Genomic DNA, 16,448 nt, shown 5'->3' on the forward strand with positions numbered 1-16,448 from the left:
GACTACCTTGTTTCTTAAAGAAAGCAGAAATCACTTCATTCCATATTACTTGTAGCAAACAATTAAGCTTAAATATTGTCAGTCAACTTGACAGAACTGAAAAAATTGATTTTCTTGTGCCTAGAAGCGGGAGCGCAAACAGAAGGTTGAACATGAAGTTAAAAGAGTATGTAACATGGAGCACTGGGTGACAAAATGGGATTAAGGTGTTTCAGCTTGATTCATCTTTGCACTCAAGCTGAGTAGAATCTTGTGTCTGGTGGTGGTACAAAACCTGGTTGCCTCACTAAGTAACTCTGAACACAAGTAGGTGTTGTGCATTGAACTATGCATGGTATTTACTGTAACTATCACAAGTACTGGAATAATCTCAAGCATCTTAAGATGCCTTGGAATTTCTGGTGTCGATTACCATGAAGTTTAAATGCAAGATGCTTCCTAATGAGATGAGGCTCTTATTTTTCTATAGGATGGAAAGATGGATGGCTTATGTGGTGGACAAGACTTTGATGCAGTGAGGAAAAAGGCGGGTCTCCAGTCAGTTGGAGAAACTTGTAAACTGCCTAGGAATCTTCATAGTAATGTGCAGGTGTGCACATCAGCAAAATTAAACTAAATGTTGGAATGTGAGGTTGCTTAAGATTGATGAATTAAGTAAACAAAGCATATTTTTCAAAGTATTCAAACTTTGATTTACATTGGGGTGTAAAACTAATTTTCACTGGTGGCCACATCAGCCTCATGGTTACCTTCAAAGGGCTGAATGTAATTTTAGGACTGTGTAAATGTAACTGTTCCTGCTGTGAGGCTGATATGGCCCCTGGTGAAAATGAATTTGACACCCCTGGTTTAGATAGTAGACCATAGTGAAACACCAGATGGCTTTAATTTTTAGTAGATGTTGACAATTCCTAATATCAAAACTATATTGAATGAGAAAAAAAGTGTGCTGTCAATCTAGCTAGTTTCCATAACCAATGAAGGTGTCTTTGACTTCTGAGGTATGTTTCAAGAACAATTAAAATCCTATGAAGCTTTTTGGATAATGAAATTTCTCTTGCCTTTGCTTGTATGAAGAAAGAAGCAGCAATGCAGTGCTATAGCTGGATCTGTTTCACTGCCAGAGAGAACCTACAAATGACATTGTGCAGGGATCTAGGCATGGTAGATGAAGGGCCTATGTCACTGCTGCTGCTCTCTGGAGCTGGAATTAACCTTTCTTTACTCCTGGAAATAACTGAGATCTTTTAATAAATTGCTAGGCTTTGAGTTGTTAAAATATACTTATTTAACTTAATGTACCATGAGGTGCGATACTTAAGAAGTTGTGCCTAAGACAGCAGAGTGAGCTGATGTGCAGGGCTGCTGTGCTATTATTCTATGTAAAAGTGTTTGCAACCTGTGGACTGGCAAACTTGGTTAGAGCTGAATTTGTGGCCTGTTACATGAAAGCAAAGCAGTTCGGCTTGTGCTGTCATCCAGTGCCGTTTAATTCATACCTGCTGTGAATACTGCTGAGTAGAAAGCAAATGTTAATTGTGTATCTATGTGGCACAGCTGGTGATCACTATTGTGATTACAGCTTAGGTACCACCATTGCAGCTCATTTAATGCTCTGCAGCTAACAAACCTAAAGTGGAATTGAGGTCCTGGCTCTCAGAATGGAGTTTTACTCATATATATGAGGTGGTTGAAATGTATGTTAGTGTTATGTATAAATAGACCTCCACTGTCTTAAAAAAAAATCAAGCTTTAATAGGAGTTCCTAGCATATTGCACTTTGGCTAGTAAAATTCTGAAGCTATCAGTGTGCCTTTACATTTGTTCATTTGCAATGGTTTAATGGGTCCTGAAAAAACCTCTAGGTGTTCCAACTCCATTTTTAGTTAGTTCTCTGGGGATATGTCAATGTTTTTTTCTGAGTATACAAGTAGTGCTGAAGTTAGGTTTCAGAAACAATTGTTATGACAAATTAGACTCTAAACTTATCAGTGCTTTGTAAAACTCTAACTTGGATGTTCCTTGAACTACTAGTATCTCAGCATGCATTAGTCTGAGCTGGACTAATACATTACTAAACTCATAATCTGCTACCAGATTGTAATGATTTCCAGGATCAGCATCTAACTGTAGGCTAGAAGAAAATGGTTTTAAAAAATGTTAAGGCTGTCAAGTACCTGCTCTTTTTCTAAGCATGTCTTTTATAAAAAGGCGTAAAACCTGGCAGACTTCACCTGGTTAGGTGACTTAAAGGTTAGAAGTTTGTTATCCATTTGCAAACATACAGAACCAGCTCAGTTGTGTGCTTGTGTCCTGGTAAGCTGTGGTGAGGAAGAAGAGCATAATAGAAGCATTAACCAGTTTAACCCATAATGGATTTACCATGACAGCAAGTGTTTTAAGATTGTGTGCTTTTAAGTGAGGGCTAATAAAGTGATGGATAGGAAGATTCACATTCCTAGTAACTTAATCTATAACTTGCTGAGGTTTAACTTTCTTCAACTGTATCTCTTGCCCTGCACTGAGATGCTTAATAGCTCTAGTTCCTGTTTGTTATTGGAAACAATACAGCAATATAAACTTGCATAGTCAGTAGCTGATGTGCCTCAAATTCTAATGAAGATACATTATACCAAAACATATTCTTCTAGCTCTAGAGCAAATTTTTTCACAGCTCAACAAGTAGCTATCATGTGGGCCACAGATATTAAAAATTGAGTCCTCCAGAGTTAATGATGTGTTACATGTACATACATTATGCTTTGCAAAGCTCACTAAACCCTGTAAGCTTCTTCTCTGTGCATGCTATTGGAATTTCTGCAAATGCTAGTGATTAGTTTCAGATAACTGTTGAAGAGGAAATGCAGGAGGAGTTTGGGGCTTGTTGTCCTGAAACTGGACAAAGAGCATTTCATCAGTTTGTTTAGAATTTAGTGTGACAATTGTCATGACACACATACGCTTCTGCCATAGAGTCTTCTAATGACTTCATACAAATATTCAACTATACTGCTATACAGTATAGTGAGATAGTAACTTCCTATTAGAAAGACAAATGTTTGTACTGTAGGAAAGTGAAGGCTTTCACATGTTCCTCTGTCTCAGCATTTGGGCCAGCTGAAATAATGCAACCACTTAATGTCTTCAGATTTGCCTTCCTCTAGCTGCATAGACAAACATAATTGCAGCAAAGCTTTAGAGAATCACTAAAAATTATGGTTTTAAAACACTTAACAACAAGCCTATGTCTTCCTGAAGCTGCTTTCAAAAGACATTTTTAGACTATCTAGACAATCTAATATTATTGTCACTGTAAATAACAAGGTTTCTATCATGATTTTTGATACCTGAGACTTGCTAATTCTCTGATAAACCATTTTGTTCTTTTAGAGGGAGGTGAGAACCAGTTGGGGTGAACTGTTATGTGACTATCTGAAACAATTAAGTAGTAAGGCCCTGCAGAAGTCTTTATTTAACAACAAAGGCTCCCAGATAGGAGCACAGGTGTATTTTCCATGCCAAGCTTTGAAAAAATTAATACTTTCTGCAGGAGCTGGTGCATTGGAACTGTCTGGCTTTTTAGTGGAAGCACTTTGGTCTCATCCTGAGTGATCTGCTTGCAGCATCTTTATTAGGTGCACTTTTTTCAGAATGCCTGGAAAAGTAATCCTAATAAAAGATCTATACTTACTGGCATGGGCTTTCCTGGGAGGAAGTTTGTTTTAAATACTGAGTGATGCAGCTTTAATTTTTGAATCTGTTCTGGCCTTTGACATAAATATTTGGCTTTTCTTAGATAGAGGTGCCTAATTTTGCACTAAATGCAGGCAACTTATTGTATTATGTGCATTTGGTTGTAAGAAATTGAATTAATTCTGTCCCTTAGCAACAGTAGGCAGATTTTTTTTTTAACAAAGTGAAATCTTGATTCAGGAAATATCAATAACAGCACAGAGTTCCTTGGCTTGTGGTATCTGACACCTATAGGTTACTCTGGAAGTATATTGGGTAAGGCAGTTTGTCTTGCTTCCAGTATTAGAGATAATATCTTGTCTCCTTATTAGGTGCCTAAACCTGTACATCAGCCAGCTGCAGAATTTTGCTCTACTTCAACTCTTCCAAAAGATCCAGTATTGAGAAGGGAGAAACTTCAGGATCTGATGATTCAGATACAAGGGACTTACAACTTCATGCAAGTATGTTTTTTTTTTCTTTTGTAGCATAAAGCTCCTGTTCCTACTGGGTTAGGGACAACAGTGCTGACAATGCGTATTTGTACTGAATGAATGAATCTAGCTCCATTTAGCTAACAGCAACTTGTCAACTGAGAATGTTTCATTTGTGTCTAGAGTTTAATTTTTTTTTATTCTCCTAACTGATTTCTTTTCAAAAGGAGTCCATCCTGGATTTTGATAAAGGTTCACCAAGTGCCATTGGTTCATCCCAACCACCTTCAGTTACTCCAGCAAGTAGTCCTGTAGGTAGGTAATACTGTAAGTGTAAACCATATGTAAGATTTTGCAAACACTAACAGTTTTCTTGGGCTGTAGATAAGTATGCTTGGTGAAGACAGCTTGTCTAATTATAAAGACTATGAGTATCTGATTTAAAAAAAAAAAAAAGCAGCAGCTTGAGCCACTTACTTGCCTATTTGTTGCTGGAGGTGGCTTAAGTTGGTCCATCTGCCTGGAAATTTGATGTTTGTATAACCACTGACTGGCATGGGCATCTCAATCCAGTTGCAGGATCGACATGCTGTATCTTTGTAACAAACTTGTCTAGCTGTGGTCTATATAGATGCAAGCCATGAATGAGCTCAGAATAGAGTGGTTATCTAGTTACACTTAGAAAATTAGAACTTTCTACAATGGGCCATGTTAAGAAACTGTCTGGGTGGCTCTTGGGCTATTAAACACAATTAACCAGTCTATTTAATATTGATTTTTTTAAATCTGGAGGTAAGTATCTCCAGTGTGGTAGAAATATTATCATTGAATACCTGTCTTCTTTTACAAAAAAGAAACTGAAGTTTTCAGTTGGGTGTAGTTTACTGATGTGAAGTCTAAATATTTGCAGTGGACACACTAAGAATAGTATGCATCTTCATACACCAAATGTTTTCAAAAAGTAGAACTGCACACTGAAACTATATGTAGTGTTTGAATTCCAAGAAAATGTTCCTTAAGACTTTTTTTTTTTTACAGCTTCAAAAGAACAGAAACTGCCAAGTCAGAGTGATTTTCTTCAACAGCCCCTTCAAGTAAGTTGAAATTAGGACTGCCCTGAAGAGGCAGAGCTGTAACTAAGGAGCAGTATGGAGATTATTCACTAGAATAGACTTAGTACTTTGGTTTTTTGTTTGTAACAAACTTCATGTAACTTAATAGCTTGCAAGTCTAAGAACATTCAAATGCTGCTTAAAACTGGCTGCTATCCTGCTTAAAAAAGAGGAAAAATGTTTGAAATTTCTCAAAGTATAACAGTATATTGAAGACATGATTAAATAGTTTGAATATTTAACCCACAGATTCAAGTTGTATCTAATAGTTGTGTGCAGGAGAACATGCTGCTTCTTTCGTAGATAGTGCATGTCTTCATCTTTGAGATCTTCACTTATGCCAAAGATAGCATCTCAGGCTTTGGCAGCCATGGTTAAGTGAACCTTAAATTCACTTAATGTGCTTGCACACATTGCTGCTTTGGCTTTTAAATAGGTTTCCTAGCCACTAACAATAATACTGAAGGAACTTAGATAAGAAACTGGTCAAAGTGCTTCAGCTCCTGCCTCATTCTAAGGTTTATTTGGAAGCGACCAGAATGTGAGTTTCAGTGAAACCAGCATGTTTAAGATAATCTTTCAAAACCTGATCTCAGTTTTCTTTTCTTGCAAGGCTGCTGCTTCATCCATGACATTACATGGCTCAAATACTTCCCTAGCATCTGCTGATCAGACTCTTTCTGGCCACGATACTGAAGACTTGGTGACACCACAGGTAAAGAAAGCACCCTCGGGTTTACTGGCATGCAAACATCTATGGGATAGCCAGCAGTAACAAAGCTGTGGTGGGGCCTCCCCTGAGTAACTGTACTTGAACAACACACAGGGACAGAATGCAAGTAACAGCAACAGTACAGCCTGCATTCTGGAATACTTTCTGGTGAGGAAAGTCTGCCTAGCTCTGCATAAATGCAAAGTTAACGGTCTGCCCCTTGAAATGGGAAGGGTGTGGGATGAAAAATGCAGGCTAGGAAATATGGTGCATATTCTTGTGGGAACATATGAAGCAGCATAAATATCTGCCTTGGTTACAGTATAAAATACTCTCATGACAACACAGAAGATGCATAAATTGGGATGGATTTGTCATGAAATAGACTGCTGTGTAAGCTAAAGAATGAAATGTGTTCTCACAAGCACTACCTGGAGAAATACTGGGAATCTGACTTTGATGTTCAGCCAAGACCTCAATTGGCTTTCTTAACTGTATTTATGTGCAGTTAAATATTCAACTAGCATTCCAATATTGTTTAGAGCTGAAAAGTGTTTCAATTTATGCAGATGACTGTCTTAAAGATCTATTGCAAAGTGTTGCTGTGTTCAGAAACACAGCTGGTTCTTTCCTGTTGGACTCTTATACAGTGTGTGTAGATTATAATGGGGAAATGTACAAGCTTTTTAAAGTGTTTCTTTTGCTGATGTACATGTTATCAGTATACTGTGCATGTAGCATTTACTCTATTCCTTCTTGTACTATATAGTTGAATATAAGAGTCTTGACAGGGATATTAAGTCTTTCTGCCTCTTGAATCAGTAGTTTTGGCCTGATTCTTGATGCCTTTTTTCATTTCTACAGTGTCATAGGAATTCTTGTGCTGACGAAGATTAAATAAAATTAGTGTTCAGTATGCATCCAGAAGACTTGTGCTGCACTGTAATGTAGAACATATGATTTAGCAGAATATTCTTGAGTTTTGGTGCAGACTTACTGTTTGGAATTAGAGTTGCCTGTGCTCAGCATATCTCTAGTCCCTTAGGCTTGTAGTGTGATGTCTTCCTTTTCCAGTCCTGCTTCTCATGAAAAGCAGTAGTTAAGCGTTGTTTGGTCCCAGCACAACTGGGGAATATACTCTGTGACAGGGCACTCTCCTGGTATGCATGTGCAGTTCTGTTGGCACCTGTGATGGTAAATGTGGTGAGAATGGGACTGGTAGCTTTTAGCCCTAGGCTGTGTATCTGAGTAACTCTTAAACTTAGCGTTACAAGTGTGAGCCAACTATAGAACATGCAGGTTTTGCAATAGCAAACCAAAGTTTGGCTCTGAAGCCTTGTTTGATGGAGTTTATCAGAAGTTTAACATCAGACATGTCTTCCCATTTAATTCAGGTGTGTCACAGACTTTGTTTACAATAACTGCTTGAAGCAGTTGTATTATTATGCACTGGTATTTCATAGAACTTTGTGCTTTCTGCAATACTTCTCGTAATAGCAGGTCCATGTATGGCTTCTTCTAGGCATCAGCATCGCTTTCTCAAGAGACTGAGAAATATGCTTCCCAGCCACTGTATCAGACAACTTCACATATTTCTGAGCCACTGATATCTAAAAAGATTGAAATTGCCCAGGTGAGCTCTCACAAATACAGGTAAGGTAGATATATGCCTTACATTCCTTTTGACTTCTGGTTCATATAAATATTGGTATTTAAAATCAATACTTCCTTTTGCCATCTGCTCAGATGAGACTTAATACTGGTTAATACTTGTCTGTACAACTCAGCATTGTTTCTAATCTGAAACATAATTAAGTTGGGAGGGGAAAAAAATCAACCCCCCTAAACTTCCTGAGTTCCTTTAGAAAAGAGAAGTCAATTTTAATATCAGCCAGAGAATAATCTTCCAATAAATGGAACATAAGGCATTCTGTGTTTCCTTAGTGGTGGGGGAAAAATACCTACAGTCTCTTGATTGCAAAATTATTACAATGAGTGGTATGTATAGTAGCTCATAGGCACATTTCACTTAATCAGCAGAGACTGCAATAGAAGTACTGTTTGCTGAGAATGCACAGCAAGATTTGGAATTGTAAGCAAAAGCTCTTTTGTAGCCCTACTATGTCCAAATGTCATCCTGTAGAAACTGCTGACTTCTGTCAGTCTAGGCTTTAGAACAAATTAACTGCTTCTGTTACTGCCTGACAACTATCAAGTGACCTTCCATTACATTTGTTCTTCCCTCAGGCAACTGTTCCCCTCTCAAGCGAAACGCAGTCACCATTGCCTACTTCAAGCACCTCTATGTCCCCAGTACCACCAGCGCAAAGCTTTCAGTCTCCTCCAGCAACTAGCAGTTCTGTCACAATAACAGCAGCTCCCTTCCAGGCTATGCAGACTGTAAGTATGTGAACTGAGGCTACAGAGAATAATTGACAATAATGCTAATAACTTAGTCCTAATACTGAGGGACTGGCTCCCCTTGATGTAGTGCAGAACTTGATAGATCACTTTGTTTTATTGTTAAAAATCTGTATTAGACATCTGCTTCTCCAGTGCCTTTAGAACTTAAGAGATCATCTAAGAATAGAGAACCTGTGTGTTTTTTTCCTCTATAGTCCAAAAAAAAATCTAATGTTGGGTTACTTTAATAGTCTTAAACTAAAAGGGAGAAGTCAGACCTTTAATCAACAGATTTATAGCTGTGCCCAAAGGTAAAGTTGACTATACTTAAACTGTTCTTGTGCATAAATTTCAAATAATAAAGGCTGCAGAGGAGAGGGGGAATCCTGAAGCATATAGGTGTCAGGACTAAAAGCTTTCTGAAGACTGAACCTGTCTTGCTCTTTTTAGACCATTTGCTTTAGTGGGATAAAACTCAGTCAATGCAGTCCACTGGAATAATGGAAAATGTCCTTGATAAAGACTGGTGTAGCTCATTATCCTAGCATCTTAACAAGTAGTCAGTATAGATGTCTAGGGAACAGTCAACACAGACTGAGTGGTGTTTCTTGCAAGTAGATACTATTTTTTTCAGATTATATGTCATTACTAATGTTTTCTAACATTACTACTGTCTGGTAATCTGCAGTACAAGCTTAGAGGGACTTGGAGGAAGGGTGCCCATTTAGTTGCTAATCACAGTATATTTGGGATTGGAAGGGACCTCAAAAGATCATCTAGTCTAATCCCCCTGCTGGAGCAGGAACGCCTAGCTGAGGTCGCACAGGAACACGTCCAGGCGGGTTTTGAATGTCTCCAGAGGAGGAGACTCCACAACCCCCCTGGGCAGCCTGTTCCAGTGCTCTGCCACCCTCACTGAGAAGAAGTTTCTTCTCAAATTTAAATGGAACCTCTTGTGTTCCAGCTTGATCCCATTACTCCTTGTCCTATAGTTTGCCACCAAGAAGAGCCTGGTTCCATCCTCGTGGCACTCACCCTTTATATATTTATAAGCATTAATAAGGTCACCTCTCAGTCTCCTCCATACTAAAGAGACCCAGCTCCCTCAGCCTTTCTTCATAAGGGAGATGCTCCACTCCCTTAATCATCTTTGTTGCCCTGCGCTGGACCCTCTCCAGCAGTTCCCTGTCCTTCTGGAACTGAGGGGCCCAGAACTGGACACAATATTCCAGATGTGGTCTCACCAAGGCGGAGTAGAGGGGAAGGAGAACCTATCTCGATCTACTAACCACCCCCCTTGTAATACACCCCAGGATGCCATTGGCCTTCCTGGCCACAAGAACACAGTGCTGGCTTATGGTCATCCTGTTGTCCACAAGGACTCCCAGGTCCCTTTCCCCTACACTGCTCTCTAATATGTAATTTCCCAACCTATACTGGAACCTGGGGTTGTTCCTGCCCAGATGCAGGATTCTACACTTTCCCTTGTTAAATGTTAATGTTCCCTTCCCTGTAATTTGGCTTATCTACTCCTTTGCCTTCTTCAGAAGATGCTAGAAACCTTAATGTTCTTGCTCAAAAGCAAGCTTAGAGGTCACTTAAGATTCTCTAAAGGCATTCTCAATTCTAACAAATGTATTGGTGCAGTTCCATAACTTGTAGGACAATCTGCATCTTGCAGTATTGAGATAGGTGGTAGGATTTGGTGGAAGAAGGTAGCTAATAGCCTTTCAGAGCACAGGAAATAATGACTAAAACATCTATGATATTCTGGTGTGGACTGTAGTGAATCACTACTTTGACTTTCTCATTGGTTTTCTGTACTAGTAGAAGAGGTTCAAGTAGAACCTACCTCAGAAGTATGGAATTTTGATATACATTATAAGTAAGGCAAGTGGTGGTAAGGGAGGTGTTTTTTTTTTTTTTTCTAAGCCAGATCTATTTAAATTATGTTAAGTGGCTGGGTGGTGACTTTTTATGCAAGTGGGGAAATAACAGCATGCTATGACCAAGGAACCCATAGTCTTTCTGGGGACCCAGTCTGTAAGAAAAGCAATTGGTCATGATGTAAGTGTGGAGCCTTGGTCTTGGTGACTGTGCTAGGAGTGCTTTTGGCCAAAATAGTATAACTGGAAGTTCACTTGAATTAATGCTGTGGCATTTTCAGAGGTGTTAAACATTAAAGATTTCTTTTGGAATTTTTGGGTCAAACTGGCAGACATCTGTCACTATATTGTTAGGATGTTAATTCCTCCTGTAGTGGTGGCAGTCTTTAACTTCATGGTGTGGGGTTTGTGGTTTTGTGGGTTTTTTTTCTCTACATTGTTTAGATCTCATTGCTGCCAGAAAATCACAGCCATTGGATTTCAGTAGATAGCCAGGAGCCAGAGTTTCTTGCCAGAGTGGAGAGTACAGAGACATAATGGAAGTCTCTGATTGCATGTCCTCAGATTTCTGAACACCCCGTTGCTGCCATTGTGATTATGGGAACTTAGTCTGATCCTACCTATAGCTGAAGTACTTGGACTAGAATTCCACCTTGTAACCCTTACTGGAAGAAAAAAGTAGACAATTTGCTACAAATAGTCCAAGATACAGCTGTTGACAGCCTGACTGCACAGCATCTTCAAATTGCTTTCAGAAAGAGGATTGCTTTGGATTACTTAGATCATTTTATCTGGTGTATCAGAACCAGAATTTGTGTTATTTTATAATGGTTCAAGTTGTATACTCAGTACTTCAGTATCATGAGGGGGTTCTGGGCTGGTTCCCTGTTAAGAGGAAGCACTTGGCTTCTTGACCTTATAAAAAGTGTTCATTTCCCATTTAACTATAGAGGCTTCTGCAATGACAGGAACTGTGAAGCTGTTCCTTGCATCTAGCTGTAGTTTGTATTGCCTGGTCTGCCTTCAGTTTATAATCTTGGAAAATGTTTAGATATCGCTAGGCTCAGTACTGCTGACAGCTCTTCATATGAAATTTAGAACCTTCTACTCGAAGTAGATTTTTCCTATTTGGAACATTAGTTCTGGTAGTTCTGGGTTATTGGCTATAAAACAATAGTCACTGGAGTGACTGAACTCTGGTTGATTAGATCTAACAGTAATATATGTGTACCACTCTCCTGTCCAGGCTGTAACATAATAATTGTATTATAAGACTGGGTTATTTAGGCTACATGTTTATGCTGAGGGAACTTAAAACAAGAATATGGAAGTTGAGGTTTGATTTTTTTTATTTTTTTTTTTTCATAGAGGTGAAGGCTGTCTAATATGGTATTTATCTGAGTGGTCAGTAGAGTTGCACCAGGTTTCAAGATGGGTATAAAGACCTCAGTTCTTTTCAAACATGAATATCTCATCTGAGCATAGGCTGTCCTAGCTTCAGGTCAAAAGCTGTAGGACAAGTACTTAATGAATCAATGCAACAGTCAACTTCCCATAGAAGCAAAATAACTTACTGTATGGTAGCTGTTCTTTTGATCAAACATGGTAGCTATGATCAATCAAGCTCCATTTCTTGGGTAGCAGCTATGTAAAAATTAAGTTCTAGATGCTTACTGAGAAGGAAAAATCTGGGTTGAAATACACTGTTCTTGATCCTTTCTAAGAAGTGGTTGATGTTCTAAAAACTGGTCTTGGCAGATGAATTTAAACCACAGCACAGCAGGGTGGTGGCATTAGGCAAAGACTTTATCTGGTAGCGTTAAGTACTTGTCTTGAAATATGTTGTAGGTATTTAAAGTGAATGCACCACTGCCTCCACGTAAAGACCAGGAGATTAAAGAGGATTCTTCATATTCAGCAGGATATAACCAGAGTTTCTCCACAGCAAGTACACAAACTCCTCCTCAATGCCAGTTGCAGTCTTCCCATGTTGCAGAACAAACTTCCCTTTCACAAGAATCTCTGTCTTCAGGTGAGAACTGAACTTGTTTCTGTTTTTCAAGCAGTCTTTAAAGTTCTTCAGGTTATAATAGTATTTTAATTCATTAATGTGAGTATATTAAGGTTCTTCAAAGTAAAATTCTGAACTGCTTATGTAGCACCTGTTAACATTATGGTTATCAACTCTAGCTAATGGTATGTGAACTTGATTTCAAAGCTGCTAGCAGGATGATGGGCTGCTTCAAACTAGTTTCTATACTAGTTGTATAGACAGTGACATCTAAAGGCCTGATAAAAATAATTTCTCACCAATGAAGCTCAAGTATGCAGTGATACTTGTGAGAGTCAAACCAGTGTTTGCTCAAAATTGAAGCAGTGATGAAATACTGCATTTGGAACCATTCATTTTTGTCTCTGGTAGTAAACACCAGTGTTGTCTGTAGTGCTGGGAGTTTCAGGATGCTAAATAAGAAACTCTGTTTAAGCTTTCAGTGCTGAGGTGAATTACTCAAAGTGATAAGTATTTTATGCTACTGTACAAGACTAAAATGTGTTATCTGAGAGCTGTTTAGGATTTAGAATATTCTAGTTTTAAGAATGCTGGTATTTTTCCTTTGAACTTAGTTTACAATACAATTACTGTAAGACATGTGGCTGATCTTGACTGTACTAGTACTTGCCAAAATCTTCATAGATATTACACCTTGCTATATTAGACATAACCATTCTAGATGTTACTGATGGGTCACATCTGTCTCACCTATTTAATATTCCAGCTGTATCTTGTGATATTGAAGTTCTAACTTTCTGTAGCAGAGATCCATGTTGTTCCTAATTATGCCCCACATTTGTCACTTGTTTGTTACCTAGGAAGGCTTGTTTCCTAACTAGGTGGCTTGTCACAGGTTCTTGTAATTCAGTGACATCTTGAGAATCACCTGAGCTGCAGCAAACTGTTCATGTGCTTTTAGCCTAAAGCAGGTACAAGCTGACAATGGCCTACTCTGCAGCAAAATGTAATCCTCCTGTTTATCTAGCTCTGACTTCTTAGCAATGCTGATTTTATTAGTTGCTTGAGTCTGAGCATCTGACCTGAAGATTACTAAGCTTCTGATAAGTGGGATCATGAGCTGCCTTGTTCAACACAAAACTAACCTGCTTGACATTCAGCTACTGTACCAGGTGAATCTATATAGCTGACACTATGAAACTGAAATGAGACTAGCCCCTAAATTTGCTTGAAACAGATTCCAGGGTGAAAGGAAGCTGGCAGCTAGGAAACAGGATTTCTAAGACTAATCAAGTGACTCAAGGTCACTTAAAATTAGTCTTTCTGCCAGAGGACTCTTCTTAGAAATTATAGTAGAAGCAGATTGCTACTGTATGAAGTCAGTGAGACACATGAAGAATGTATTCCAAATAAGAATATAAGTATAGCAGTGAGGAAAGCATGTTTAGCTTGAATGCTCGTTCTCCTCACTGAGACTACAGGTCAGCCTTCTATACATGTTATTTTTTTGATGTAACATCATGATTTTTAAATTGATCTTGTGCAGTGGCTCTGCCCAGACTTGAGAAAGGGGTTTGGACTGTCACTCTGGATCAGTTTCAAGCTTTTTTGATTGATATAAAAGTATGGTTTATATCCATGTGTGGAAATGTATTCATGGTTGCAAGGTCTGTATGTAAAGCTGATCACTCAGCCACCCTGTGAGTGAAAAGCATTCTTGAATACCTGTTGCTTGGGGCAAACCTGCCTAATGATGTGTGGTAGGAATGCCTGCTGAAGAGACCAAACCCAAATATATAGCTTTCCAGTTGTCTTATTGCTATCCAGACAAGACTGAGTTTTTCATTTCAAAAGATGTTAACACTGAGGTAATCTGGTTTATTACATAGACCACTGAGGTCTTGCTTGTAGAATAGTGTTGGTTCTAAATGAATACTCTTAATCAGGTGTTACTTTATTTTATTCTAGATTAGTTATATTCTTCATACTGTTAGCAAGCTTGCTGTCACCTACACAACTGGATCCTGTTGAATGTATTAGAGGCATCCACTGAACTTGGGCTGTCTACAATATACTTTAACAAGCATCAAGCTCTACAGAACAAAGGGGATGATCCCCATCCTGTTTGAAGTAGTGAAGTGGCACAAGAACAGGATATTCAGAGCAGCCTAATCAGTCTCTGAACTTCTTCCCTTCTAGGTGTGGTAACTTACAGTTACGAAAGTTTTGAATTAATCTATACCTTCTCTTTTTAAGGAGTGAATTATCAACCTGATGGAGCGGTTCCTGTTAGCAATGGTAGCCTTGCCTTTTATCCAGCACAGACTAATGTTATTCCCAGACCCCCTCAGCCTTACCTTAACAGTCGTGGGTCTGTCAGAGGATCTGCTAGAGGTGGAAGGTCACTGGCTAATTCATATCGTTCCCCTGGTGGGTACAAAGGTATGTCTGTATTTACTACCACCTTAAAAAAACAAACTGAAAAACCTGCTAATATAGTAACACTAGAACATGATTTAACATGGTATTAAGTTTAGGTTGTATGTGTGAAACTTCTTAAAACAAGACTTCAAGAGCAATGTGAAGAGAATGGGGTCTTCTGTTGTGGAATTTAAGCAAGTTCATTCTGATTTTTTTTTTTGTAGTCCCTGTACTTTAGGTGTCAGGTGAACTGACAGAGCAATTTCATAGTGCTTTTAATTATCAAAGTAGAAAATTTCTCTAGTGGGTTATTAGATTACTTAATTACATTGACTTTTCTGCTTGCTATTTCATTTACCATTCTGAACTTTTAACCCCTTTATTCTTTCTCTTGGCATCTGTCTTGCTAACATTCTGGGCAGGTGTTTTTCTCATCAGATGTCACTTGTAGTATTTGCTCAAAACAAGATACGCTTAGTGTTGTTGCCTTTAATATTACCAAGAGAAACTGGGATGGGGAGATGCTCCCCATAGTGGGGAGCCTTTCTGGATTAATAACAAACTGAAGAGTTTTAAGAGGAGGATTGTTTGGTCTGTATAAATCAATTACTATTTTGTTGCTACCTCAAGTACTACAGAAAGTTTCAGCTGACTTTAAGTAGATACTAACTTAAGGTTGTTGGTAGCTGTGGCCTGTTCCCCTTTGAAATGGAAGGGTCCTTAGTCTGTTTCAGTTATTGGGTTGAGCCTGCTCAATACCTTGTAGGAATGTGTACCAGACAGTGAGTTGTGTGGTTCTAACCTAACAGCTAACTTAACAGTTAAGGGTTTGGTAGTGTCTGGTACTAAGCTGCTTGCAGCTCCTCTTTGGTATTTAGTCTAATAGCTAAAGGGGCTAAATATTGTAGTAGCACCCAAGTATACAACAGTAATAGCAAAAATTAAAAAGTGCTAATTCTGTTAAATTCTGTCTCTGGATCTAGCAAGTTATTCAGATGTTCCTTGAAGTCCCATTGGTATCAAACAGGCAGTTTTTAAATTCTGATGTTAATACTTTCAAACATGTAACTTTGATACATTTACAGTGGGTAGTTCTGAGTAGCTCATGAAGTGCATTCTTTATAGTAGTGAGACTCTGCTACAAATTCTGAAATAAGGAATAGATGTGTAATTGCATAACTTAACAGACATAATTGCCAAAAGGAGCTCTAGTTGTATTCTGGACTTGTGCTGTAAAACAATGAATGACACTGATTATTCAATCAACTTTATTTGAACAGGTTTTGATGCTTACAGAGGCTCACCTTCAATAACTAATGGCAGCTATGGCCAGCTGCAGTTCCCTGGTAGAGATTATGCTGGAATGTCTTATACTCAAAGGGTGAGTATTGACTTTGTTTAAAGTAGCCTTTTGAGCACTGTATGGGAGGTAAGTCTAATACTGTAGCTTTTCATTATTGTAACAGGTGAACTATTCCTTACAAATCATAGGTTACTTCTGTTTCCTAGACAAAACCCTTTTTTTGGAATAGTAGACAGCAGCTGAAATAGGAAGTTGGTTCAGACAGGTAACATCTCTGTATGACAGGTGGATTTTAGTCTGAAGGGAATCTCCAAAATGCAAACAGATGGCAAATAGGATGTGGTATAATGAGTCTGTTTTACTGTGAAGTTTAAAGTTGGTACTCAGTGCCTCTGTAGTATAAAATAATGAACTCTTAAAGGGACTGACTGAGA

At 38.5% G+C, this 16,448-nt stretch overlaps 1 protein-coding gene across 11 annotated transcripts in view; it reads left to right on the top strand.

Annotated features, from left to right (window-relative positions):
* Positions 1 to 16,448, top strand: part of CAPRIN2 (caprin family member 2) — a 40,416-nt gene that overhangs the window by 16,919 nt on the left and 7,049 nt on the right. For 5 of the 11 annotated variants that reach the window (XM_065035220.1, XM_065035189.1, XM_065035188.1 and 2 more), the window contains 11 exons: positions 125 to 166; positions 470 to 589; positions 4,065 to 4,196; positions 4,394 to 4,481; positions 5,205 to 5,260; positions 5,892 to 5,993; positions 7,513 to 7,623; positions 8,238 to 8,390; positions 12,128 to 12,311; positions 14,547 to 14,732; positions 15,992 to 16,092. In XM_065035220.1, coding sequence (XP_064891292.1) covers positions 125 to 166; positions 470 to 589; positions 4,065 to 4,196; positions 4,394 to 4,481; positions 5,205 to 5,260; positions 5,892 to 5,993; positions 7,513 to 7,623; positions 8,238 to 8,390; positions 12,128 to 12,311; positions 14,547 to 14,732; positions 15,992 to 16,092 — 1,275 coding nt within the window. The remainder of the gene's footprint in view (positions 1 to 124; positions 167 to 469; positions 590 to 4,064; positions 4,197 to 4,393; positions 4,482 to 5,204; positions 5,261 to 5,891; positions 5,994 to 7,512; positions 7,624 to 8,237; positions 8,391 to 12,127; positions 12,312 to 14,546; positions 14,733 to 15,991; positions 16,093 to 16,448) is intronic. The other 6 variants (XM_065035234.1, XM_065035204.1, XM_065035239.1 and 3 more) reach the window with 2 other exon arrangements.

The sequence above is a fragment of the Columba livia genome, chromosome 1 (genome assembly GCF_036013475.1).
Source record: "Columba livia isolate bColLiv1 breed racing homer chromosome 1, bColLiv1.pat.W.v2, whole genome shotgun sequence".
Lineage (NCBI taxonomy): Eukaryota > Metazoa > Chordata > Aves > Columbiformes > Columbidae > Columba > Columba livia.